Genomic DNA, 26,885 nt, shown 5'->3' with positions numbered 1-26,885 from the left:
ATTTCTAAGTCCATAAAATTAGGCATCAGAGGAGGAACAAATGCATTTCCTTGGTCACTTTTCTACCTAAACATTATGTTCACAAGTCACATCTCTCTGGCTAGCACCTATCCCACCAGCCCTGAAAGAAGGGAGTGAGGGCGGGGGGGAAGAAGGGAAATAGGCTTATCCTTTGCTATACCTCTGCTAATTAAGACCTCCAGCATAACCAGCTCAGACATTAATGCATCACGCACCTTGTAATACAGAACTAAGCACAGGCCAAGTATTCATCCAGAGTCCCGTGTCAGTTTTGTAAATCATGCTGAATCCCATAACGTGGTTATCATTACTCCAGCTGCCTGAAAGTTAGCTTGGGCACAGCTACAGAGATAAAGCCCCATCTCTTCACTAGGCATTGCGGACGTAGCCGTAATCCTGTGTGCAGAGGGGTGCAACAGTCTCCCCTCCGTTCTGCTTATTGCTCTAACAACGGTCTGCTGTCAAACCTGGAAAGGGCGTTCTGCAATTCAACACCACAGACCAGAAGAAATGTGAAGCTACACACACGTTCACATGGGAAAAACTCAAACAAAACTCATCTCGACTACGTTGCCAAACCCTTTTGCTGATGCCCATTATGCGAATGGCTTAAAATACGCTTTGGGGGGCGGGGGGTAGTAAAGGAGCTTGATTGGATATTTTAGTGTTGTTTATTATGGTTCTAGAACTAGCTTTGATTTTTCGAATCTTTCAATACCTACATAAATAAAATCATTAACAATTTTGCAAAGGTTTTAATTCAGAGGTAACCAGCAAGTATGGAAATCTGGCGTCATCAGTATAATAGCCTTAAATTAATACAACAGTCCAGTCTCACAGCAATCATGAAAATGTCCTAATGTTGTCTTTAGTAGTTCCCTCCAGTTTAGATTTATATTGTAAAAGTCATCATGTTCAATTGACGGTTGATGATTACATTCCCTCTTTGCTCAATGCGAGATTATAAGATTTTTGGCTCCAGTGTTGTTAGGGGACTAATGCTTAATTTTCTTTCATTTTCAAAGAAACAGAATTAAGTTTTTGCCCAGCGCTTTTTTTCCCCCAAGGCTTAGGCTTTTGTTATTGATTTCTCGTGCATAGCCACGTGCATAGCCAACTAATGCACAAGGGATTTTATCAAGGGGTCATATAGTTCACTGCTTATGTTAGGCTGAGCCGTACACGGACAAATGGGATTCCTTATCTCCCCTCACTTAGTTGGATCCTTATTGATTATAGCAAGAAATCAGAAAAGTCTGTATTTCGCTACAAACAAGACCCCTCCTCCTCCCACAACTTGCAGGGCTCTGCACAGAAACTGGAAAACCAGGACAACTTCATTTATGACACACTCAATCTTTTATACATGCCACTAAAGTCTTCCCCCAACTGTGATCATGCTTTTACCATTTTCGTTTACAAAAAAAAAAATGAAAACACCACCAAAAAACTAAGTCAAGGTTAGTCCATTAACACCTGGGACGTCCCTCAGAATAATAGATTTTATTGATCTGAAATTCTCAGACATTCCCTCAATGTGGAGTTATCACAAGAGAAACGTCACGGAACCAAAAAGGAGAGACGACATTTTTGTGTTGTCAGTAAATGAACACAAGAGCACATCACATTGGTTGCAGTTTGACACGCATGCTGAACAAAGCGGATAAATAATTTAGCAAGCCAAAATGTGATTTGCTGATAAGTGTACGCTAACGCTTTTCAGAAGTCCATCACACCAGCCGTACCAAAAGCTGGACCTTGCAGAGAAGCTTCAACAACAGCGCTTCCATTAAATTGGCAAAAGGTAGCTGGAGCTTCAAATTAGCATCATTTCCCCTAGTTACAACAGAATGCAATACATGTTAAGCCAATTAGCTGAGCTAACCACTAGCTTTTATCATTGCTTTGTCTGATGTTCAAAACTCCAGTAGGCTTCAGGTAGCACACAGCTCACTAGAGCTAGTTTTTCTCCGCTTTCAGTGGCAAGTTTAAATAATCATCATAAATAGCTACTAAGTAGAAACAAGGATGCCATTTTCAAGGAGGAAGGTGTTTACTCTTCGCTTGCAAAGACCGCTTTACACCTTCAGTCTAGAATACTCCATATTTACATCTTCTGCACAGAGGCACCTTCAGCCTCGCAATCTTGCTCCAGGCAGGTCCAAGCTCCTTCACAAACACAAAACATGAGTGTTTTCTTTTTTGGGCACCTCGTGGAGGTAGGTAGTTCCTTCCCACAACCCTTCCCCCCAGTGACTAGAGACATTGGCTAATAAAACACACCCCACCTTCAGATCATACATAAAAGCAGCAATATTTGAGAAGTGCATACTAAAAACATTGAATAGTTAGGTAGACCAGAAGAATGCAACCACTTATAGCAGCGCCTCTTCTTAACACAGGATGCCAAATCAATTCTGTTTAAGATAACTGTACTTGTCTCTATGAGTCTCTCCAATTTTCTAACAGTTCTGTCTTCTTAGACAGCAATATTGATCACATATTGATGACTAATATCATCTTTACTCAAGGCTGCCAGCCAAGGAATATGACCTAAGTGCACCTTTACAAATCAACCATGACATACAACAGTGTTGCCACTCACAGCTAAGTTGCAGAATGACGCAGGTTGGAAGGGCCTCTGGAAGTCAACCAATCCCCGTCCTGCTCAAAACAAGTCTCATTAGATCAGAGTGCCCAGGGGATTGTCCACGTATCACCAGGGATGGGTACTCCACAATTTCTCTGGGCAACCTGTTCTAATATTTTCCCTATTTCTCTATAAAGCACACAGTGCTTGCAATCTGCATGAATCATTAATTCAGAAAACTGTTTCTCACATATTAATCAAGGCCACAGAATTCATCAAAAAAGAGTGGGGAAAGACAAAGGAGGTGCGTAAAGAAGGAGAGAACGGATGAGAGTGAAGACAATTTCACCCAAACCAGAGGAAAAGTCTTTGCACTTCTCATCAGCAAGCCATGGATTTCTGTTCTCTAGCAGAGACACCACGATGTAACAGCCAACACAGGTGAGGTCAAAGACAAGGGATGAAGAAGAGAAGGGAGGCCATGCTCCCTGTGTTTATCGTACTTCCCTCTCTATGCAAAACTGTTTCACTCTATCCAGACACAGAAAAATGGTTTTCACACAGGAACTGAAATTGCCATCTCAGCATCAACTGTTTGCAAACACCCAATCCTCTTAAAGGCTGACAGAAAGAAAATCAGTCTGGTGGCAATTAATCACGTGAACAGCACCTGCGGTGACTGCCGAGTGTGTGATCAGAGCAGGAGAGACGTCTTGACCTTGCTGAACGGAATTGTCAAGTGATCAAAATCCCATCAAGGAATTCCTTCTTTTATCATATAGGGAAGCTGGTTTGTACGTCACACACAAGTGAAAACCCTGAAATTAAAGATGGCCCTCTATTTAAAACACCACCTGAATAATTTTACTCATAAAAACAATCTGTAAGTGCCCCGAATTAATTATGCTGACAACTACTGGGAACAGGAACTTATTCAATTCTTCAGAAAATCACTTTCCAGTTATGCCCCAGCCCTACGGCAGAAGGAGGAGAAAGAGGAAATGGAGCAGTGGGCCTACAGCTGTTTCTTTTTTTAAAAAAAAAAACAAAAACAAAACAACACACAAAACACAACAAACCAACAAAAAACCAAACCCAACACAATTCTAACATTCAAAACATTCACTAATATGTTTGCTGCTTCTGCATTAACCCTGCAGAAACTGTTATCAGAGCACCATGGTATTAACTGTACACTTCAGATTAGGTGTAGGAAAAACAGAAAAAAGAAATTATGATGAGATGAGAGAAAGAATGATGGTGTTTCTTCTCTCATCCCCCCCTCCCGGCTCCTGCCAAACCACCAGCAAGTATTAGCACACTTTAGGTCTGGATTCTTGCCAGTTAGCACAAAGGCCAACAAAACCAGAAGCTGCTAGAAATACAATAGTTTTGGGGGACATAAGATGTGAATAACAAACAGAGACCGAAGTCACCTACTCCGAACTTCAATAAATACAGAAAGTGAAAAGGGAAAAGACTGAAAAAGCATCATGACAACCATCAACTATTCCAAGTGAAAAACAGTAAATAAAAAATTCAAGTAGGAATCCCTCAGGTTTGGTGGGTTTTTACTTTTTTAAAAGTAACAGGACAGGCTATCTCACACCACCAATAGGACACCAGCCATGAGCAAGTTTTTGTGAGGTGACCACCAATATGTGGAAAGAACGGTGCTCTCGAGAGCTGCAGCACTCTGCTGCAATCAGAAGACACAGAAGGAAGCAGCAAGCTTTTCCTTCTCTGGAAAAGGCTCAGTGAGCAGTATTTAGCATATTTCAAAAGTTTAAAGAAAGCTGTCGGTTTGCACCTCCCGAAACGGCAATACCACACACTGCTACGGAACTGCCAGACAAAAGGGTAGGGGGGTCCAGTGTACCGCCAGGGTTACAAAAATCATAGAAGCAGTTTTTACTGTACAGTGCCCACAAAAGAAAAGGCCAAGCACTTTTCCTCTTCACTCAGCTGTTTTACAATTGCAAGCCAAAGGTCAACTACCTTCACTCACTTTTGGAAACCAGCCACAAGATTACTAACAACCAGCTTAATGGCTACAGCTCAAATGCTATTCAATCAAGTCCCGAATATGAGGGTATGCAGCAGTAATGGCACCATGACATCATAGGCAAGCTATCTGCTGAAATCAGAGGGCGGCAGGCAGCGCGCATCTTTGCCTTCTCTCCCCACAAAGCGAAACATGAACTCCCAAGGAGCAAGAATTAAAGTATTAGAGATTTTGTTCTTTCCTTAGTGTAGCCAAAGCGTAACATTTCGCTATGAAACAAACCCTTCCCATCATCATATATGCCAACAAACTAACGTGACTTTCTGGAGGTGCATCAAGACAGGCATCTAATAGCTAGATTTAAAGACGCCTTCAAGTTACTTGTGTGCCTCAGCCAGGGACATCAAAAGAGCAAAGCGTGCAGGTATACTCAACGTGTTACAAGTTTATTTCTCTTCCCAATCCATTCAAGTGCAGCAGGACTAACCTGATTAATAAGACCTATCACATGAATGGGATACTCTGAGATTTCTCAGTCATGAGCAGAGCACTAACAAAACAGATCCGGCATATCTAACAGAAATTAACTGCCAAAACCTGAAACACGTTTGAAGTGAACCTGACTTTCAAAATCACAAAGCACCACAGAAGGTTGTCAGTTTGAGGAAAGTGAACTGTAACAATTATAATTGCTTTTGGCTTATTTGTCTGAGACTTGCCAGCTTTACACATCGAACCTTACCACGCTGCACGGAACTCAACTATATGCTAAAGGAAGATCCCTGAAACTCTTAGTTTCCACTAATTTTAGTGATATTCTTGAGCAATTTACCATTTCTGTGACTCATTTTACTCATCTATGAAGTAAATACGTAAAGTTTGTAAGCCTTTTCAGAATATGAGCTGAAAGGAAATACAGTTTGAAGAACTGTTCAGCTACACTTTGAGGAAGTGTCCAGCCCAGGTTTTGTGTAGAGTAGGAAAACCCCTCTCTATATTCTAGGAGAAATACAATGATTGATGTCGTGTAACAGCATACATACCACCACGTTTCTGTTACTGTGATGAAATTTCTATCTATGGGATGACATCAAGTGGCTAGGACTCAGGAACACATTACTGGCAGCCACTGCATGCAGGTGTAAGAGTTTTAGCATAGATTAAACTTTCAAGAGTCCTGTAATTCTTAGAGAATATTTTAAATGAATGCAAATTTTACAAGACTTTTTTTCATACGCTGCAGCAAACTTCTGTAGTTCTTTCTAAAACCTTCTATACCTTCATTTGCAGTTGAAAATAATTAAGAATACACTTAAACTATATTTCATTATACTTAATTTTTCCTTCCTGTTCAGTGTTTCCTACAAGCTGACTTCAGCTGTGGTCTACTTCAAGTCCACTATAAAAGCCAAGGGTAGCTAGTAGTAACCCAAAGCAGAAGAATACAGCTCAGGTTAAGAAAATTAAATGCAGGGTTATCACAGAAGACTTCTAAAATTCTGACAGTCTCAAATGCTCAAAACCAGGAAAAAGCAATATTCTGGTAATTTACACGAATGCTGGAATTGAGGTGTACAGGTCCAACAGGCATTTTTAGGCCAGTTATGGGCCAGGGATGCATAGGATATAAGCAGATGCAATTATTTTAAAAGTTATCAATCACAAAGCAGGAGACATTTTTGCAACCTTTATCTGTTGATGGCCACACACTAGTACGGCACTTCTAATAAAGCCACAGTCCTGCTGTCAAAATATCAGCTCTGAGAGACACATATTAAGTTTACAGATAGAGGTTGTTTTTTCCAACTTATCTTAAAATAGTAGTTAAAAATCAAGCCCTTCCCTGGCAAAAATTTTGAGCAGATGAGTAATCCCACTGAGGTTCGCAGGACTTGATTTGTCAGCACACACAAAGTTACAGCTTTACGTCTGCAGGATAGGCACCTCAAAACAATTTCTACTCAAAGCACGTCAGAAAGAAGTATCTTAAGATAGTTTAACACCGAATACATCACGCTAGGAAGGTAAAGCCCATCTTATCATTTACGGAGAAATACTGACTCTGGATGAAACTCCATTAAAATATTCCACAATATGGCTCTTATTACTTGGAAGCAAGCTCAAAGCTATGCTTCACTGAGGCCAAGTCACTACGGATTTTTATATTTCACATCCCCCCACCCAAAAAAAAAAATAATTTGGGTTTGTTCTGTGCACCCAGTTTTTTAAATAAAGTTTTAGAAATGCAAATATTTTTCAAATTCCTTTAACTTAGCCAAGAGGAAGTGTCAAAAGCCTTTGATATATTGGAAGAACTGTAGACCAAAATTCCTCTAATGCACTCCAACATCCACTTACACACATCTGCATGGATCCATTAAATATTCAGCCACAAGCTTATCACTCGAGTTCATCAGGACTGAAGATAAAACTCAGCACCAATATTTGACAGCCTGATGCTAAAAGATTATCTGCTGAGAAATAATCTAATCACTGGTCTTTGATATCGGAATCCTTGGCAGGAGGCAAAGGCAAGGAATACCAAAATGATCTTGATTACTTTAAGGGGTTTCCTCTCGTAGGAGGGAATTCGGTGTAGAGATTATCTTGTGCTTCTGCTTATTCGCTACCATGTTTACGACTAAGTTTTCAAATATTCCAGTCTCAGAAGAGAGAAATGAGACACGTCGGGATGCATGCTCTACACAGAAACCAAACAGCCTCTCCTGCTCGTAGGAGCTCAGGCCGCGACTGAGGAAATCTTGAGGTTCCCCGTTGAAAGGAGATGGCGTTCGCCGGGGGCGCAGAGGGGGTCTGAGGGGCAGGGAGAGCCTGGCGGGAGAAAAGCCCAGGGCGAAAGCGGGAACCCCCGAGCCCTTCCCCTCCGCTTACCTTCAGGATATCGCCCCGTTTGAAGCTCAGCTCGTCATCCGCGGTGGCTTTGAAGTCGTACTTGGCGATGGCTTCCATGCTGGGGCTGCCGCGCAGGGCGGTGGGCAGGAAGCGCTCCCCGAAGCCTCCGCTCCTCCCGCGGCGGCCGGCTCAGCCCTCCCGCGGCGGCCCGGCTCCGTCCGAGAGGCCGGCCCCGACTCTCACATACAGGGAGGCCGGGGGACGATCCGCCCTAGGGGAGGAGGAGGAGGAGGAAGAGACGGGCCATTAGGGGAAGTGGCAGGGATCGATGGCCGGGGCCGCGCCCAGAGCCGCTCCCTCCGCCCGGCGCGGCGCGGCCGCCGCTTCCTCCCGCCGCCGCTCGCCCAGGCCCCACGTCCCGCGCCCAACGGTCGCCCTCGCGACCACCACCGGGAGGAGCTGCCCTGGTCCCCGGGGCGGGACACACCGGGCCCGCCACTCCGCCGCCCCGCGCAGGCTGCCCAGCCCCGGGAGGGGAGGGAGGGCAGAGCCCGGCCTCCCCCCGCCTCTCCCGGCGACCCCTAATTCCCGCCAGAGCTAACGGGAGGAGGGAGGCGGCCGGGCGGCCCTGCCCACGGTGCCGGCGGGGGGCACCGGGGGGCACCGGGGGGCTCCGGTCATCCCCGCTCGCGGGGCGCAAAACTGAACCCCGCCAGCTCCAGCCCGGAATGGGGAGAGGCGGCTGCGGCAGGGCGATGCGCTCCTCTCCCGCCGCACGCAGCACCGGGACAGACCGGGCCGGAGAGGCAGCTTACAGCAATAATGTGGGTTCTTCCATTCATACAGCTCACACGGATTCAAGTACAGTAAGTCAGACCTAGCGGAGAACGCTTCTGTCGGTCCTCCCTAACAGGACTTTCTCGGAACTGAAACGCCTATCAAAAAGCGTCCTGAAATAACATTAGGAACACAAAAGTTTGGGCTCATGCTAAGGTAAAAGCGACCACCCTGAAATTCCAGCGTCTTCAGCAGCAGAACATGCTGAAAAAACATCTTGATAAGCACAGCATGAAAATCAGCAAGTTTGAGTATCTCTTATGGGCCCAGAGAAGAAATGACATCAAACCTGGCAAGGCATATATAGACACTCTGAAACCACTGAAAAGGCTTATATCTTGATCTCAGGTTAGAACAGGAAGGATTTAATCTAACTCCAACTATACTCGACAGCAGGCAAGCTAAGGGATCAGAAAAAAAGTCAAGTGGGGCAGTCTATAACTTGAAAACCATCACGAAAACCCCTCCAAGGAACCAGCAGTGAGCTGGCACTTGTCAATGACAATTCAAGGCAGAAGAGATCTGACAAACACCAGCGAACCCACGCACCTGCTAATTCAGTCGCTGCGGTTATGGCCCAGAAAGAGCCCTGCTATATGCAAAGGCAGCAGATGGCAATAGCATTTTCTCATTTCAGAGAAAAACCTGCCTTACATAAATGCAGTTCAGCAATTAACTCGTGCTTCTCTTCCACAAGTCCCAACCCCATGAAGAGTAACGAAGCTCAAGGCAAACACCCGGAGGAAGACTTCTTCACAGGAAACTGGTGGAATGAGAAGAGGTATTTACAGGATTTACCTCGATCAAAAAGAAGAGTACCTTAGTGAAGCCCCCACGTGGCCAGCGCTCAGGGCTGGCTTTGGTACTCCAATGCAGCACTACCAAAACCAGTGAGGCTGACAAGGCTGACGAAGATCACAAGGGCACAACCCACCTGTGCTACAGCAACTGCTGGAAGTGAACACGCTGAATCCCCAGCTTTGACCCACACACAATTAAACCAGAAAGTGTATCATCTTAGCTACATTTTTATGATTCCAAAATACTTTATTTTTGTCTCAATGCTGATGAAAAAGCATCCGCCTGTCTGATGTCAGTCCTCCGCACTGTACTAGCATATTTATACAAACAGCAACAACTTTTTTTCTGAGGCCCCACCTCAAGTTCTGTGTGCAGTTTTGGGCCCCTCAGGACAAGAAGGACATCGAGGTGCTGGAGTGTGCCCAAAGAAGGGCAACAACGTTGGTGAAGGGTCTGGAGAACAAGTCTTATGAGGAGCGGCTGAGGGAGTTGGGGGTTTTAGCCTGGAGAAGAAGAGGCTGAGGGGAGACCTTTTTGCTCTCTACAACCACCTGAAAGGAGGTTGTAGCGAGGGGGGTTCAGTCTCTTCTACCTAGTAACAAGTTGTAGGACGAGAAGAAACGGCCACAAGCTGCGCCAGGGGAAGTTTACGTTGGATATTAGGAAAAATTTCTTGACCGAAAGGGTTGTCAAACATTGGCACAGGCTGCCCAGGGAGGTGGTTCAGTCTCCATCCCTGGAGGTATTTAAAAGAAGGGTAGGTGTCGTGCTTGAGGATATGGTTTAGTGGTGGGCTTGGCAGTGATAGGTTAGCGGTTGGACTCGATCTTAAGGGTCTCATCCAACTTTAATGATTCTATGATTCTATGAACTTCCCTCCGCTGGGAACATTTTCCCCTTGGCAGCCCCTGTTGTCTTCAGTTCGGCATCTCCTCATCTTTACAGCCTGGCCTCTTTGGTTGTTAACTGATGGTATTTATAATTTTCTGCTATTATAGCAATATTAAGGAGCAACAGGAATGATGGCCTATGAAGCGACGGAAAACACAAACATTTGTTCAAGCACACTGCTTACGTGTCCTGTACCTTTCATGGCAAATGCCATCGGTTTCTGTTCCTTCTTAAAGGACAAATACCACAGGCAACAAAGTTCTGGTGTTTCAAACAGCACAATGAAGGCGTGTATCATTATACAGGCACGTAAACACCATCAGCTACAGGAATGCCGCTTGAAAACCCTAAGTTCCAAACCTAAGAATGGAACAGCAAGTTGCACAACTTAAAGAACACATTACAGGCTCAAGACATATTTACAGAAATAAATTACCACCAATTGGAAAATGATCCTTTCTTTGGGGTACACAAGTATCACTACCTAGTACTGCATTAGTATCAACGAATTTTTTTTGTTAAGTGAAGGAGTTAATAAACAACTTTCTTGGAGAAACCATTGCAGCATTTCCAAGAACTACACTGGCATTTCCCTGCACCCAGCAATAGTACAATGTTGGGAAATTGTCCAGCGCAATTCAAGATGAAAGAGCTTCATCACGCAATTTTCTTTAAACATGCATTCGTATTACTGCCACCACCGCACATATTGTCAGCATATAAAGGAGCAATGTTTCCAGGTAACAATACTAACAGCAGCTGCTGCGAGAAGAAAACTTTAACCATCATGGCTTTAGGCAAAAGTGTAGCTGTTTAGGCTACAAAGTTTAGGCACAGGACTTACATGTAAATTAGGGAAAAGCTTTGAAAATATTAAGCCAAGATGCTTACACAGCAAATGTCAGAAAAGATAAACTCAGGACATCAATTCCCTTAAAGTCACTTAGAAAGCATCTGCTGTTCACTAATCTCCTTAAGCAAGTTCTTATAGGGAGGCAGCCACATAATTGCTAAAATACAAACAAACCAACTGCACAACAAGGGGAAAATAAGCTCACTGGGGAAGTAGCTCAGGCTAGGTCTCTGCCCACCGAGAGCATGGCTGTGGGCATTTGAATTAGACAGAAAGCAGTGAAACAGGACACGTTGCAAGTACTACAGCGTACCCCAGCTCCACACACTTCAAATGAAATAAGATAGGCATGAATGAGTAACAGAACAGGAATACAACGAATACACATTACAAGAATTATCAGATGATATTACTAGAGAAATGACTAAGATTTCTCAGCATATCAATGTTTTTCACCTCTTGCCTTACCGGGATTTGGGGCAAGATACTTCTCTTTTTCTTAAAAAGATCGGGGGGGGGGGGGGGGAAGGGGGGAGAAAGGGCAGCAGATGCAGCTAACAGTAAATTCTTGTTGGCAATACAGTGCTGCAGTTCAGGATGGAACACAAGTAATTATAAATACAAATCTCCCTGCTGTAGCCAACAGGAAACAATTCTCATGCTCTTTCAACAGCTATTTCAAAAAAACACACAGGCCAAGGTAGCCTTTTTGTACTGCTCTTACAAAGCATTTTTTCTAACAAGCGAGAGCTTTCTCATTGTTCTCTTTCCACTGTTTTACTGTTCTTCTGGAAAGTGATATGGGCAGGAACAGAGGAACAGACAGTTTAGAAAAGCCCAAGCGAGGGAAGAAAGAAGATACATTCAGTGGAAGATTTTGCCAAGAAGCAGATCCTAAGCTGCATCAGCTGTTATAGGACAAAACGTTACTGAGGGCGGTGGAAAGAAAAAATGTGTGGATACATCATCTGGAAGACATGCAGAAACGTTAAGTGTCAGGCTCTAGACAAAAGAATAGAAAGAAAAAAATCGTAAGGGCAGAGCGCTAATTCAAATTACCCAAATAAGGAAGCATAACATAATAAAAAGATCGAGGTAGAATATAAGCTAAATTACTAACATATAAAACCCAGAACATTCAGGGTCATAAATGGTACTCATGATCTACCAGCTTAATATGTTTCCACTTCCTTAAGCATGTCTTGCCAGAGGACAACTCAAGACATCACTTACAAAGCTAAGGTACAGCATAAAGCACACAGCATATTTATCAGATCAAATAATTTTATCAGGTAATAGAAAACTTCATCTCTGCCAAAATTTATTTATCTGCACTTTTTTTTCCTTAAATGTATAAAGCAGCTTTAAATGTTACAAGCTTGCCTGGTATTATGAAATATTTAAAATGCTGTATGACTTAATCATCATAAGAGATGATGAAAATAATCGAAAGGGGGTTTTTTTTGGCACAAACCCTCAATAACCAAAGTTTGCACAGAAATCAATGAGAAACAATGCTGTGTTTGAAAAAGATGAACGATTTGTGACCCTTCAAGTTTTGGCCCCTGACCACAGGCATTTAATAATTTTTAGCACAAGGAACGGACGTCCCTAAACACTATATTTATCTATGAATTGCTCTCCCAGTTATTAACTATGCTACAGAATATTTCTCTTTAGGTTATAAAAGAGGTGCCTGAGTCAGATGATGTGGGAGTTATCAAGACTGCATCCTCGCCTTCCACAGATTATTTGCAACTCTATCGGCAAGTTAAACCTTATCCCACAAAACCAACGCTCAACCTCCAGCAGGAAATTCAGGAGAGAAAGGTAAAAAACATCTTTATCACAGAAACTCACGTTTGAAGCGTGACCCGAAGGGTCTTCGGGGAAGGAAAAGGATGGACGGTAACCTGCCCACGGGGTATTCACAACCTTTACCCCCTCGGAAGCGGCCGGGAGTCACGGAACTCTTCCGGGGAAGGTTGCGACTGAGCCCCGAGAACCAGGGCCAGCCCGCACCCCGCGGGCGAGGGGGGCACGGCCCGGCAGCGCGGCCCGCCCAGCGCAACGCCCCCGGCCCGGGAGCCCTCCCCGCGCCGCCGAAGGGCAGGGCCCGCCGGGCTGCAGGCCCGCCGCCCCGGGACGGCGCTGAGGCGACTCCCGCCGAGCGCGGCTGGGAGAGGCGGGACGCGCAGCGGCCCAGGCCACGGCACCAGGGGACGCCGGCCGCCCGGGCTCAGCGGGTGTCCCACCCCCCGGCCCCGGTAAGGCCCCCGCGGGGGACCCGGGGCCCCGCCGGGAAGGGCCTTCCCCACCGCGCCGCACCGGGGCGGGGGCTCGGCGGCCCGACGCCCGCCCTCCACAGACTCACCGCGCAGCGCTGGGGGAGGGCGCCGCCCCGCCCGAGGGTCCTCGCCGCCTGCCCGGCCCCGCGCGGCCCGTCCCGGCCGCCCCTCCAGCGCCGCCGCTGCGCTACGGCCCCGTCCCGCCGCCACCGCCCCCCCCCGCCTGCCGCGCCGCCGCTGCCGCCGCCGCCGTTCCCGCAGCAACTCTCGCGAGAGCGGCCCCTGTCAGCCGCCCTTCGCGATCGCGCCCCAGCCCCGCCCGCCACGGGAACGGCGCCTGCGCGCTCGCCTTCCCCGGGGGAGCGCCCCCGCGCATGCGCCCGAAGCGAGCGGAGAGGGGCAGCCGCCGAAGTACCGAGGCCTCCCGGGCAGCGCAACGCTACGGGCCCCTGCAACGTTAGGCTGCGTGAATCCCCCGAGGGCGGAGGGTCCCTGTGCTCGGCACTGGTGAGGCCCCACCTCGAATGCTGGGCTCAGGTTTGGGCCCCTCGGGACAAGAAGGGCCTGGAGGGGCTGGAGCGTGTCCAGAGAAGGGCAGCGGGGCTGGGGCAGGGTCTGGAGCACAGGTGTGCTGGGGGGCAGCTGAGGGGGCTGGGGGGGTTTAGCCTGGAGAAGAGGGGGCTGAGGGGAGCCCTTCTCGCTCTCTGCAGCTGCCTGAGAGGGGCTGGAGTGAGGGGGGGACTGGTCTCTGCTCCCAAGTCACCAGTGACAGGACGAGAGGGAACGGCCTCAGGCTGCGTCAGGGGGGATTTAGATTGGATGTGAGGGGAAAATTCTTCACTGCGATAGTAGTCAGGCCCTGGCACAGGCTGCCCAGAGAGGTGGGGGAGTCACCATCCCCGGGGGGGTTCAAAAACACGCAGACGTGGCACTTGGGGACGTGGTTTAGGAGGCCTGGGGGTGTTGGATTGATGATCCTAGAGGTCTTTTCCAACCTTAATGATTCAATGATTCTAGGGAATGAGCCCAGGCTTCTGGAGGTGAAACCCCTCCATCTTTGTGCAGAGTATTTGCCTAATTCTGTGTCTCCACTTGTCTGTAAGACAGGGCAGTCTACCACATCATGGAGCTAGCAAGGAGAAATTAATTTAGAAGCTACCCAGAACTACTAGGGAAAACCATGTCCATGTTAAAACCAAGCCTGTCTACACAGCGTTTGAGTCGGCACCAAGGGGTGCAGAACCGCTCACCAGACCCAAGAGCAAAGAATACACCTGGTAGAGCCATTACGTGACAACCATCACCCCATTCAAGCACTGATTAAGGCACCCATGCTGTAGGAAAAAACCAGCATGATCACACATTGCAATTAAAATATCCACAGAGGGCAGAATTCAGACTGCACAGGTGACTAATTCCAGGGTTTAACTACATGACCCTCCTAACATTCTTCTAGCTTGAAAAGACTAATTACAACATCTAGTAAAACAGTTGCTTAGGTAAACATCAAGGCTCAATTCCTCCATAAAGCCACTGAATAAAAGAGCTTTCCTCTGGCTCTGGAGAGGAAAGCTAGTTTCTGAACTAGAAGTTTCCTACAACTGTACTCCCACTCCCCTTAGAGGATAAGCCAACTACAGGGGCTACTTTTTTCTTTTTTTCTTTTTGATAGGTTGCTCCCCACTCCCTCACCCCAAAAAGATGCTGAGATGGGCAGTGTGGGCATTGAAATGAGTTGAATTTGAAATTCTAATTGAAACGTACAAAAGTGGGATGCTGTACCACAGTATTGAGACATAAGCTGAAGAGTTAATATCTGGGCTCATGTAAATTTAGGATCATTCTGGACCCAGGTCTGGGTTCAAGACTACATCTAATTTAGGCATAGATAACATATTTTGTTTTATGAGAGATGCACATTTTTAGCCTCCAGTTAAACCCACTTTCTTTTTTTAAGTAAACCCCCACACTGGTTGATCTCCCCCAGCTGTATTGTGCAGAGGGGGTGTCATGGTTTCATCCATACCAGGATTCAAATAACATCAGAATATACACCGCTGCCTCACACAATTTGGCTTACAAACCATGTTCTGCAGACATTGCCTGCTGACATTCTCATTCTAAATGCTTAAGCAGCTTGATAAAGATTCCGAGAGGTTATTTTTGGATGAAATTTGTGGTTTAAACCCTTAGACAAGATCAGTTTCTCCTCCTAATAGCATTGTACTTAAGAGGTTTTAACTCATTCCCAGATTTGGGTGTCGGGGGAAGGTGTGAATTCTCCCAATACTTCATTCAGAAATTGGAAAGGGTGGAGAAAAAGGGCTGTAGGAGTTGAGGATGCTACAAATGCTTCAGATGTTCTTTCTGAGGATGCAGAAGTGATTCATCTAGGATGACAAAAATGTTGAAATCAGAGCTAGGCTCCAAGATCCCTTGAGTCCCCAATTCTTGTTCCTAGAACAGGCTTACAGCATCTCTGCTTTCATGTATGACCTCAAAATGAGGATTTAGAAGTTATTAGTAAGCTTTCTATAAGTTAAATAACATGATCTCAGAAAAGTTATAGCAACTACTTTTAGCTGGACTTGAAAAGCCAGATATGGCTAACAGCTGCCAGTTGAATGATAGCTGCTTTAAGAGGCTGCAGCTGCCTGACTTTAAAAGGGCAGCCCCAGAAAGTCAAACAAGCAACAAATTTTAGAAATAGCAGAGATCAAAGTGTTATAGAAAGATATTCCTGATAAAGGAGTTGCTGAGATATACTTGCTTGCAAACCAATTAACGTAGGATGTTCCCCCAACTTGCAAACAAGTTAATGCTTTAGAAAAATATACGACTTGCTGTGCAAATAGAGCGCAGCTTCACTACAGCAAAAGCTGAAATCCTGGCATAGCTGTAAGCGAGGGTGAAAAAGGCCAGTGTTTTGCTAGAGGATCAATTTCAAATGTTTTTTGTAGTCTACGAATAGCTTGAATTTTCTATGACCGTCTGTCATACAACCTAAGATTAGCTCTGAGTGTTTTAAGTAGTACTAAGGGTAAGGAAAATCTTGGTGTCTGATGTTCCTTTTGGATACCTTTTTAAACTTCTTGAAGCAAGCTGGGGAAATAAATATATGGGGTTTTTTATTAATAGATCAGAGCAATATTTGTTAAAGACTAGTTTTATGTAAGCAGCCACTCAAGGGTTAAAACTGCTGCTTGGAATATTCATATTAATACCATGTTACTGGCTAAACACAATAGTTACTGATGACACGAAGTTTAACATTAGTAACAGCAGTTATGTCGGTGCAAATGTTACTGAGGACAAACCAGAGTGATAATACGTGCCTTATCTTGACGCCGTCTTTAAACTATGTTCCATTAATGTCTGTGTCCTTGCAATGGAATTTAATTATTGTGGAAACTTTTGCATTATTAGGACTCAGAACTCCCACTGTATGTCATCTAAAGATGAACTTTTCCTAGTGTTGTCACAGCAAATGCATGACCTTAGCGTACGTTGTGGTAACATCAGCTTCTCCAGATGAGCAACTCTGGCACGCACTGAGAGATAACGATGTACCCGCTCCTGATTTTTGTCACCATCTTAGTGCAACTCTCTGCAGTAAACATACTTCCTTGTAGGGCTGATGCGAGAGCGAAATTCTAACCAGGAGGATATTCTGGGCTGTTTCTTTTCATTTGAAGGAATAAAGAAGTGACCTCTCACTCCCACTTGCTGAGAGCATCAACACATGCAACTTCAAAGGTGGTTTTGAAAACTAAGCGTCAGAGCTTAAATTGGAGCCCAGGGGCCTCTGCCTCAAACAAAAGAGCAACTGGGAACTATTGGGAGAGCTATTGAACTTAGAGAGGGTTCATAGTCAGAAAATATTTGCTCTAGCTTTGATTCATATCTGTTCTCTCTATTGGCAAACACAAGTTAAAAGCTTGTGAACTGACACAGTCATGAAAGAGTGAGCCAGTCTGGCCTCCATGTTCTGTGTGCATTGTGAGCAAACTCACCTACAGCAGAATCTCTCTGGTGATAGTGCAAGACACAGAAGAGCCCAGAACACGATCACATCTCAGGTGGAGCAGAGGCTGCAACAAGAAAAACCCAAGCCTCAGTAGGGAACAAAAGTGATCCTTAATTTGTAGATGGTAACTTGATGCAAAGTTGCATGAGGCCAAATTCTTTAAGGCTTCTAATCAATCAAGAGGAAAAATCTAACACCTGGGTACTGTAGAGACTGTCAGTATCAAAGATAAAACAGGGTGGGTGTAGTTCCCTTGAGCACAAGTAGGAACTGCTTGGTGGTTGCTGGAATCTGACATCACATCCCAGCTCTAACAGAAGGAGCCTTTGGCCTTGGGTACATCCTTGTTCATGAGCACTGGTGATTCACAGACAGATCACCTGCTTGACAAACTTCCAAAATGTAAGCAATTTCTGTACAATGATGTGGGTTAACCCAACTTTCCACGTGCTTCGGCCTCCGTGTCTTCTGAGCCACAGGCAGAGGAAGCTTTCCTGCTAGAGCTCTCCAAGACGGCTCACTTCATCCTTTCTGTAGTCTCCACATCTGTTCCTAAGCCCATTCTCCTCAGACATGAGGATCTGCGATCATCATGAACTACAATACACAATTCCTGATTTAAGGACCTTTGTGTCTGTTGGAATGATTTTTTTTTTAATGGCATCTGGCACAGTAATTGTAATAAAATACATTGCTAATATGCACCTTTCTTCCTCTGACACATTTCCTGATTTCAAAGAATTGCAGTGACAATTTTATTTTTAAAGCAACCCTGACTGGCTCAAGACATCTGAAGATGCTCAGAATGTCCCACTGTGATTCTGCATTATATTGCGGCAGTTCACATAGTGTAACACTCTATGTGTAACCGTAGCTGTACGTAAGCAGCCTGGTGCATGAACCAAGAGAGAAGCTTCCTCCCATAGAAAACAATTCAGACAATCTGCTCTGGGGAATGTAGAATAGATGTAGAGAGCTCAAGATAGCCCTGATCAATTTTCTTGCAAGCTGAAAATTTAATGCCATAAGACTATTCTGACAGCTGTAGGGGAACTGACTTGCTATATACCTCTGTCTGAGATGAGGAGGAATAAAGTGGGTGCGGCAAATAGGGGAATGCCAGGAATGTAGGCACAGCAAGGAGGGAATGCTGGGAACAGGGCTGTTGATATTTGTTGCATGAACATCACCTTCTTGCCTCTTTCTTCTCACATCAACCCATGCTGGCCCCAGTGTAATAATCAAACCAGGCATGTTAGAAAAAATCCAAACCAATTCCATTTACTAGAAGTTTGAGTCTGTTTTGGAGCGGAAGTTGCTTCACCCAGGATGCCTGATGCACCAACACAGCAATGAGTATGACCTGCTCGAGGAAGACACCGAATACCTTGAGAAAACCTAGCATCTAGGTGCTAGTCTTGAAGTCAGGCCACATGAAGATACTATTTACAGATGGAAAAGGCAACAAACCCCCTTCATTCATAATTAAGTATTAAAATGGTCACCAAACAAACTGGCCCATTGATGGAGTCTACAAGACTTAACTGGTATTACTAGAGTTTCTCTAAAACCTTAATTCAAGATCTAGGTTTCTGGACTAGATATGGGATTCCCCCCCCCCCCCACCTGTATCTGGAACACCATGTGACAGTGCTAATTAGAGAATCAGACAGCAAAAATAGGGAAAAAAACCCTGTCCAATTTTGTGTGTCTGGAGAGTGGGATTGTGAATGGATTGGGTAACTCGCTTTGATGTATATTGACTACTTATTTTAGTTTGCAGTTTTGGGTTAGTGATAAAGGTGACAATATCAAAGGGATATAACAGGTGTAAGCACATATACACAATATCAACATCCACACTCCGCAAATGGGGAAACAGAGGCGTAAAGGGCTTGCCCAAAGCCATACACTAACCAACACCACAGTGTTCAACAGCATTAGAAAGAGAATTTATAGTTCTTGACTTCCAAGTCTTGCTGTAACCATCAGACGGCTCTCCCTGCTCAGAAACCCTCCCAGTGCTCTGTTCTGGCTTGCTCATGTAGGTATGGAAATGTTCACAACTGTGTTTCTGTGACTGTAAATAAGCGTTGGTGCTTGCGACCCAGACAGAATAGCTGATCGGCCAAAACAGCTTCACAATTTCACTCACTACAGATCTCGAGAGCACTTGTGAAGCAGCTTAATCACCATGCGAGACAAACGGGGACTGTTTGGACTTTTGTAGACCAGGAGACAAGAAAAGTTAGCTTAGCCTCAAAACTGGCAGAGAAAAAAGGTCCAAAACAAAACCACCCATCAGCCTTACAGTAAAGCTGAGTGAACTAGGAAGAACGTAATAAAAGCAGATTCTCTTCCGTACCACATGTGTTTCTATGGTCACAAAGAGAAGGAGAAGATTGTTATAAAAATGACTACGTAGGAAATGCTGCTCAACCTGGGAGCTGAAATAGCCATTGCTGACATCAAGAAATTAAACAATAAAATGAGTTGGCTGGAGTCACCCAGAGCTGCTTAAGCTCTGAAAGAAATCTGTAAAAGGGAACCAGATCCAACTATAGTGTGCCATCTCCCTTTCTTTAGTACAAAAGGGCTTCTGCTTTCTTCCTACTCCCAATTCAGTCATCTGTCATTTTCAGGACAGCTTGGAATTGTCAGTTCAATTACCTTTCAGTTTGGAGAAAAAACAAAGCAGATGCTATTTATTACTAAAAGGCAGAATCTCTCCCTTTTGAGGAATATATCAGCTCATCATCTCACCTTTTGGTTTGTTTTTTTTTTTATAATTAGACATTGAATTATGTGCATCACCCTCATTTATTAAACAATACACAGGAGCTGGGAAGTAATCTCATTCAGCTAAAATGAAAGACTATCTTCCCTTCAGCTTTGGTAGAGGTGTTCGTCAACTCAACTACTGCTTTTAATTTTTAAGACTCAGGCAGCTTTTGTATCAGTCTTCCCCTTTTTATTCCTCTTATCACTACACACATATTAGAAATAAGGTCAGTTCCTGTCATCTGTCACGAAATGTGCAAATGGGCAGGGGGAGCAGATATACAGCAATTGCCTTTTCTAAACAATACAACATTTTCTCACTGATTTAATTCATTTTAAAATTATTTTGCACTACTGTTCAGAAATGCTACTCATCAATTATTGATTAAAATGCAACTTCAACATCTTGCCAGAGCTTAACTAAAAGAAAAAAAGGCAAAGAAAGATTTTTTTTGCATACAATACCTGCTTTAAAGTGGTCCTACTCAAATTCTCATGTCTGCTCTACCCGCAACAGCACACTGATGAGGACTGACTGAAAGGCACATACAGGGAGGTCAAATAGTTCCTTTGGATCTGTCAGGCGCTGCAAGCCATTCAGAGGCGGAAGCTTACTGCAGCCCGAGCCATGTCTCTGCCCATATGTTGTGGTCCCAAGAGGAGGGAGTATATTCCTGCGCTGAAGACATGGCGAGCATGAAATGAAGCATTTTCAGACTACATACACACAGGTTTGCAGTAGCTGTTTCATTTCTCTAAACTCACTTCCTACCAAAATTATATAGGAGGCCTTTATACAGCGAAACGATTCCAAGCAGTACAAGGATGTGGGGAAAAAAACACCCAAAGAATAGTTTTAATAGCAATTTTGAAGCAAGTATGAGAAGCAGTCTTAATTTGCAGGCAGAACTGACTGACCTGAGCTTTCCATACCAGAATATTACATTACTATAAAGATCCAGAAGTAACATTATCTCATTTACCTTTAGACCATTCATTCACAATTCTGTAATCAGAGGATGATGACTTAACGTAAGACAGAGCACTTGCTTGTAGGACAGGCCTTCACACCCATGTTCTCAGATTCAAAAATCATGCCAGTGTAGTGCCTCTTAAGTACTTCACAGCATTTGCCTTTTCAGTTTTCCCTTTGTCACCGTAATACAATACATGGCAAATGTGCTCTCTGGATACCTGTCCTACTTCTGAATCTACAGCGACATTGTCCGATTCAAGGGTGTTCCTGCTCTTCCAAACGTTCTTGTGACAAAGCATTTTAATGATAATCTCAACACACTCCACAAGCAGTAGGTCCTTAAAAATCACTCTGAGGTGAACAGTTAGATCTGCCTTACAAAGGAGGAACTAAAGGCACAAAGAGGTTAAAGGTCCAGTCTATCAGCCCCTATAACTGCATGTCTCAGTGACAGAAATTCTATATACAGCATACTTGTGAGTGAACACAGGTTTTATTAATGGCTTGTTCAAGATCCACAGGGACTCAATGTCAGAGGCAAAATAATCCAGACTCCAGATCTCTGTTCAAGATGTATCTTTACTCTGACCTTTTATTTAAAACCTCCTACTAATTAAGTAGATTTTATTGAGGGTGGAACAACCTAAAGAGGAACTAAAGAGTGCTTAGTGCTGCACAAACATCAACTCATGATCTTACGTTATTACAATTCCAGTAACACATTTATCCTCTTCCCCTTCCTTGTACCATTTCTAAATTACACCATAAAATTTGCCAGACCTGCCATTTTATTTCCTTCTAAGACACTAAAACCACGAACAGTGTCACTCAAGTGTTTTAGAGTTGTGGGTTTTGTTTTTTTTTTTTTTTTAACTGATTCCAGGGAATTGTTCTGGGTAACAAGCAGCACAGGAAAGCCAGGAGTTCCATGGCCTTCATTCTCCTCATTAAATTTAGACTGCATTTAAAAAGAGCCAAAAATCACACTTGTAGAACTCCAGCACTCTGCATGTATATTGAATTCAGACACTGTGAAAGTAGACTGTCTCAAAGGAATATTGAGCACACTCCCAAAATACTACATGCTTGTCCAAAACCACGTCTGCAAGGAAAACAGTGCCGAGCTCAAGTTCTTTGTACGATTTATTGCCGTAAAATTGCAAACAACTGCACCAGGCTTTGGCATCTGTAGTTTAACACAGTAACAAACATCGGTTTTGTAAAGAAAAAAAATCTCACGTGGGAACTGTCACATCACAGCCTGGGATAACAGAAGCTCTACAATGAATTAGAGGAACCGGAAAGAAATCAAAACTAAGGGACATCCATCTTTGCAATTCAGCCAGTCCGCTATCAATTCAGAAGACAAACCCCTAATCTCTGCACAGAGATTTTACAGACATCTTCCGTCCACAGGCGGAGAAATGGGCCATCTCTGCCTCACGCTGCTCATTTCCTTTCCAGATTCTGCAGTGGCTTAGATTTCTCGTTAGATTACGGGCTCGGAACGTTTCTGTGCGCGTTCCCACCGTGGCTTCCTGTGCATCGGGCACCCAGCCTGTGCAGCCACCTCCTGCCTCCTTTGGGACTTCCACTCCGTGGGTTACCCTACGGCAAAAGCGGCTTTTCAGAGGGAGATCTGCAGGTGTCACCCTCCTCTTGCAGAGGCACAGCCCTGGCAAAGGGACACCCCTTCTCCCTCACCCCCCCCTTGACTGGGGCACCGCCACGGCCTGCCTTTGCCGACGGGCGGGAGCTTTAGACCACGGGCCGCTCTCGCGCTCTCTCCGGCCCCTCACGCGTTCCCTTCGCTCCCGAGTCACTTCGCTGACCCTCGGCACCTCCGATGGCACCTCGGCAACCTGGGGGCCGGAGGGATGACGGCTCCGCTGGCCGCCCCCTCGGGGCTCCCGCCGCCGCTCATCGCCTCAGAGCGCTCAGCCCGCTCTCGCTCCCCCCCGGGCAAGCCTCGACCTGCCGCCAGGGCGGACGCTCGGCTTCGCGCGCCACCCTGCCTAAACCAATCACCGCGCGGCGTACGGCTAGCCGCGCGGGATGCCACCAACCAGAGACCGGCTTCTTGAGACCGCGCCGAAGCGCCACCGCGGGTCCCCAGCGCCGTGGCGCCCCGCTTTGCCAGTGACCCCGATGGCGGCCCCGGCGGCGCGGGGGGAGGCCCGGCGGGCGAGCGGTTCCCCCGCCGAGATTGCCCGGCGCGGCTGGTGAGTAGGGGCCGAGCGGCGGCGGGGCGCGGCCGGGCTCCGTCCCGTCGGGGAGCGGGGGCCGGGAGGGCCCGCGCTCCCTCAGCGGGGTCCCCACCTCGGCCGCTATGGCGGGGGAGGCCCGAGGCAGAGCCGGCGGCGCTCCCGCACAGCACCGCTCCCCTCAGACACCCGCCGGCGGCTTATGAGGGAATTTAAAAAAAAAAAACCAAAACCACCCAAAATGGCGCTCCGACACATGTTAGTGTCCCAGCTCACCCGGCGGGGCTTCTCCCCGGGCTGAGGGACGGGCTCCGCCTCGCAGCGCCGCAGAGCATCCCCCGCCCCGGGCACCGGCCCCGGGGGCTCCCTCAGCCCCGGGCGGGGGCCCCGGCCGAGCCCCCGGCGGCGCGGAGCGAGGCAGGGCGCTCCGGGAGCCTGCGGTGCTGCGCTCGGCTAAAACTCGGGTTTTAGGGACCATCCCAAGTTCTGACTAAAACGGCTTCACAGGTTTGCCTGGAGCCCTTACAAGCTCGGGGAGCAGCCTCGGCTCAGCCGCTTCGTTTTGCTTCGCACCTGCTCCTACCTGATCAGCAGAAGTTCACGGCACACTTCGTTTTGCCTCAGACGTCCGCTCGTTTTATTGCCAAAAGCCATGATCCGTGCGGAGCTTGCAATACATTACCGCTGTTTGTTCGTTGTTCTGGAGCTTCCCCCCATCAGGATAACACAGGCCGTTATTGATAAGAATAAGGCTAAAAATCCCCGTTTAAAAAATCCTATTACGCAAAAAACTTGGACAAGAGGTTTGTCTTAGATGATACCACCTACCCAAAAGACAGCTAGAGGAAAGGAAGGAAAACCCACAGACAGGAGTTGATAGTGTTTTAGCTACCCATTTAAGACTCACTGGGTTTTCACAGAATAGCTTGTGCCACAGAAGAGTTTCTTTAGTCTTACCAGTCTTACAAGTTACCAAGATAGCAGCAGATGAGCATAAGCACCCATCCATCCTCCCAGGGCAGCTACCGAGTAGTACATATTTTCACATTTTCTGAGAGAAGGAAGCTGCTATGGCATGCTCATCTAAAATGCTGTTATTTCCCTCAGCAATTGTGGAATAAAGTTCCTAGTTGAACAAAGAGCTCATACAATGGTATGGTAGCACATGATCCTTATGAACGCTGCAGGTTCCTTAGAAATGCAAGTTTCTGTCTAAACAAACTGTTACCTAACAGCTGCTGTACAGCATTAAACTACAGGGCTTCTTCAAATATAGCAAAATTTGGATAACCTAGGAAGCAAACTAGATTTACTTTCTAAGAGGCCTGCTTAATACAGGCGTGTATATAAACAGCTACACTATTCTGGTTTTATGCAAGATCTCTTTGTTCTTTAGATTAGTGCTTTATATTTCTTTGTTGTCTTTTACTCAGGCACATCAAAATAGCTTACATAATATTCTTCTTAACTATGACCTTTTCAATAAACACATTGCCAACATTTTTTATCTGATGAGGTTAAAATATTAGCACTTTTAGCCTAGGTGACAAAACAGATCAATATTGCAACTGCAAGTGGAACCAAGAAAACAAACCTCCTTCCTCTAATCTTCATATTACAGCTCTAACGGCTTAAGTCTCTGTATCTTTGAGGCCACTCTCATTTCTGTTAGGGTCCTACCCAAACGAGCTGCTAGAAGCCACAGCAAGCACTCCAGAAACCAAGCTGTTTCAGTCAGAAAGACAGCCCTGAGGGAGGGGCGGGTTGTGAGGGTTTATATACCCCTGTGGCTGGGTGGGGCTGGCTGGGAGCGGGGCCAGGGGCTGGGGGGGATTGGCCAAAAGACAAGTCCTTCTGTAGGGTTGGCCAAATAGAGGGTCCTGGCAGGACATGGGCAGTGTTGTCCTGTGCCCTGGGGTACATGGAGCAGGGTTTGCTTTGGATTGATGTCTGTGATAATGTATGGGACCGTCTGTACACTAAATAGGGCACTTTGGATCTCTGTCCAGAATGCTTTTGAGTGAATAGTGGCAAGAGTTCTTACGGAGCTGCAGAGAGCTCCTCTGTTTTCCTTTCACAGTAGAGCGAGCCAGCTCACTGCCCTATTTCTAGACACAATTCATCATACAAATGTTCATCATAAAACTCTCATGGAGCTTGTTGTGAGAACAGCAGAACACACGATCTACTGAGCTGGTCAGTGTCATTTTCACATAAGGCCTGTGCTTTGCTTTGGATGTGTGACCTTGATCTTGTTAATGGCCTTCAGGTGCTGGGCCTGCTTTGGGGAGCTCCCAGAAAACACATTCCCATCAGCTTGACATTTGTTAAATACCTTCAAATGGCAAGCACCAGTGTAGGAGTGTTTTTGCCTAGATTTACTATAAACTATTCATATAACACCCTTATTTATAAACTGGCATTAAGAGAAAAAGCTGCTCCTTTATCTGTGAGTCAGTGTACGTCAGCAAAAATTGATTTGCCGAAGGTCCTATAAATACAGCACAGGCTTTTTTATTTTATTTTGGGCTGCTGCCTTTTTGTGGTTTTCTAGCATTCCAGGATGATTTCTTTTAAATGGAGGTAGTTATACAATCCTGGTTACCATAATAACCAATATCATGATGATGAATGACGGCTGTCACTTCTGCAGTGAATTCTTTCATACATTTGCAGTAAAATGTTTTAGTTGTCATTCAAGGCATCGTGCCACGAAGCAGGTGATGTCTCATTGCTCTGCAGAAGCTGGAGGGGCCATTACCACTTTCAGAACTGTGCTTTTTGTTGCATTTTTCACTTTAATACAGACCGAATACATGCTGTGTCTTTCTGTGGCAGGCTTAGAGTACCTGAAGCACAAAAGATAAAGCAATCCTTTAATTCCCAAGCACTCTTTTTTTTTTTTAACCAAGTAAGGAAAAAAAGAGCACAGCAAAGATCTTTCAGATTTATTATACCTTAATTTGAAACGGTATCGTCCCCTGTGGAAACAGCAAGGTAGACGAAACTAGCTTGATCATTCTTTTGATCATGTCCATCAATTACTTCTGAAGTAACCAGAAAAAAAATAAAACAAAAATAAATATATTTTTTTTTATTGTGTAGCACCTTGTTTTGCCAATCTTAATCTTGCAAGTAAACCGATGTTCTGACTCTGACAAGTGTGCCAAAGCTATTTCCTACTCCCCTTCTCCCTCCTTGTTGCTCAGCTTTTGTTTTAAGCCACCGCTGTCCTTAAGAAAGGAGGCAAGTCTGATGTGCAAGTCATGTGCTGAAGAAAGAAGGAAGGAGTCAGGTATTTTTTATTGGAAAACTCTCAGCAAGTGAGGTTTAAACAAAAAACAAATATCACCCCCAAAGGGCACACCTGTCAATTGGAAGAGAAATTTTAAGTTAATTTCAAGTTTAATCCTGTTCCTGATTCAAGGTAGAATAGATCTCTTTCTCTAATTCCTGTCATTTGGCAAGGGAAGCGGAGCCTGTGTGAAACACTCCTGATTCCTCACAACCATGCAGAGATGAGATGTTTGACCGTGACTGAGTTGATAATACTTAGCACATAGACTGCATTAGTTCAGAAGATCTCACTCACTTTACAGATACTAATAAGTCTACTTCACAGTTTCTCCCTGAAGCAGACACGCATATCCCTATCTATAATCTAGGGTTATTGAGACAGAGACTGTTTAGCTGGCCCAAATTTTGACAAGTTTTTTCACAAGCAGACACCGAAGCCAAGAAGCGTGGCTGCCAGCTCT

The 26,885-nt window shown here is 45.5% G+C and overlaps 2 protein-coding genes and 2 long non-coding RNA genes across 8 annotated transcripts in view; 2 read left to right on the top strand and 2 right to left on the bottom strand.

The window, feature by feature from the left end:
- Positions 1-13,366, bottom strand: part of GRB2 (growth factor receptor bound protein 2) — a 53,364-nt gene extending 39,998 nt beyond the window's left edge. Inside the window, exons 1-2 of one of the 2 annotated variants that reach the window (XM_064467484.1) lie at positions 13,226-13,366; positions 7,509-7,740 (exon numbers count right to left, since the gene is read on the bottom strand). In XM_064467484.1, the coding sequence (XP_064323554.1) occupies positions 7,509-7,586 (78 nt within the window). In that variant the 5' untranslated portion in view covers positions 7,587-7,740; positions 13,226-13,366. Of the gene's footprint in view, positions 1-7,508; positions 7,741-12,711; positions 12,849-13,225 lie in introns of those variants that run through there. The other variant, XM_064467486.1, reaches the window with a different exon arrangement.
- Positions 13,367-13,381: 15 nt separating this feature from the next.
- LOC135316012 (uncharacterized) lies at positions 13,382-17,870 on the top strand. Its single transcript, XR_010375485.1, has 2 exons — positions 13,382-13,646; positions 14,243-17,870. It is a non-coding gene; the product is annotated as an uncharacterized LOC135316012 (long non-coding RNA).
- Positions 17,871-22,048: 4,178 nt separating this feature from the next.
- Positions 22,049-24,289, bottom strand: LOC135316011 (uncharacterized). The gene is made up of 2 exons (XR_010375484.1): positions 23,711-24,289; positions 22,049-22,531 (listed from the first exon to the last, which is right to left on the bottom strand). It is a non-coding gene; the product is annotated as an uncharacterized LOC135316011 (long non-coding RNA).
- Positions 23,003-26,885, top strand: part of TMEM94 (transmembrane protein 94) — a 53,273-nt gene continuing 49,390 nt past the window's right edge. For all 4 annotated transcript variants that reach the window (XM_064467481.1, XM_064467482.1, XM_064467480.1 and 1 more), the window contains exon 1: positions 23,003-23,145. The gene's annotated coding sequence lies outside the window, so the exon portion shown is untranslated. The remainder of the gene's footprint in view (positions 23,146-26,885) is intronic.

The sequence above is a fragment of the Phalacrocorax carbo genome, chromosome 16, assembly GCF_963921805.1.
Source record: "Phalacrocorax carbo chromosome 16, bPhaCar2.1, whole genome shotgun sequence".
Classification (NCBI taxonomy): domain Eukaryota; kingdom Metazoa; phylum Chordata; class Aves; order Suliformes; family Phalacrocoracidae; genus Phalacrocorax; species Phalacrocorax carbo.
This window is presented reverse-complemented; position numbering and strand designations above follow the sequence as displayed.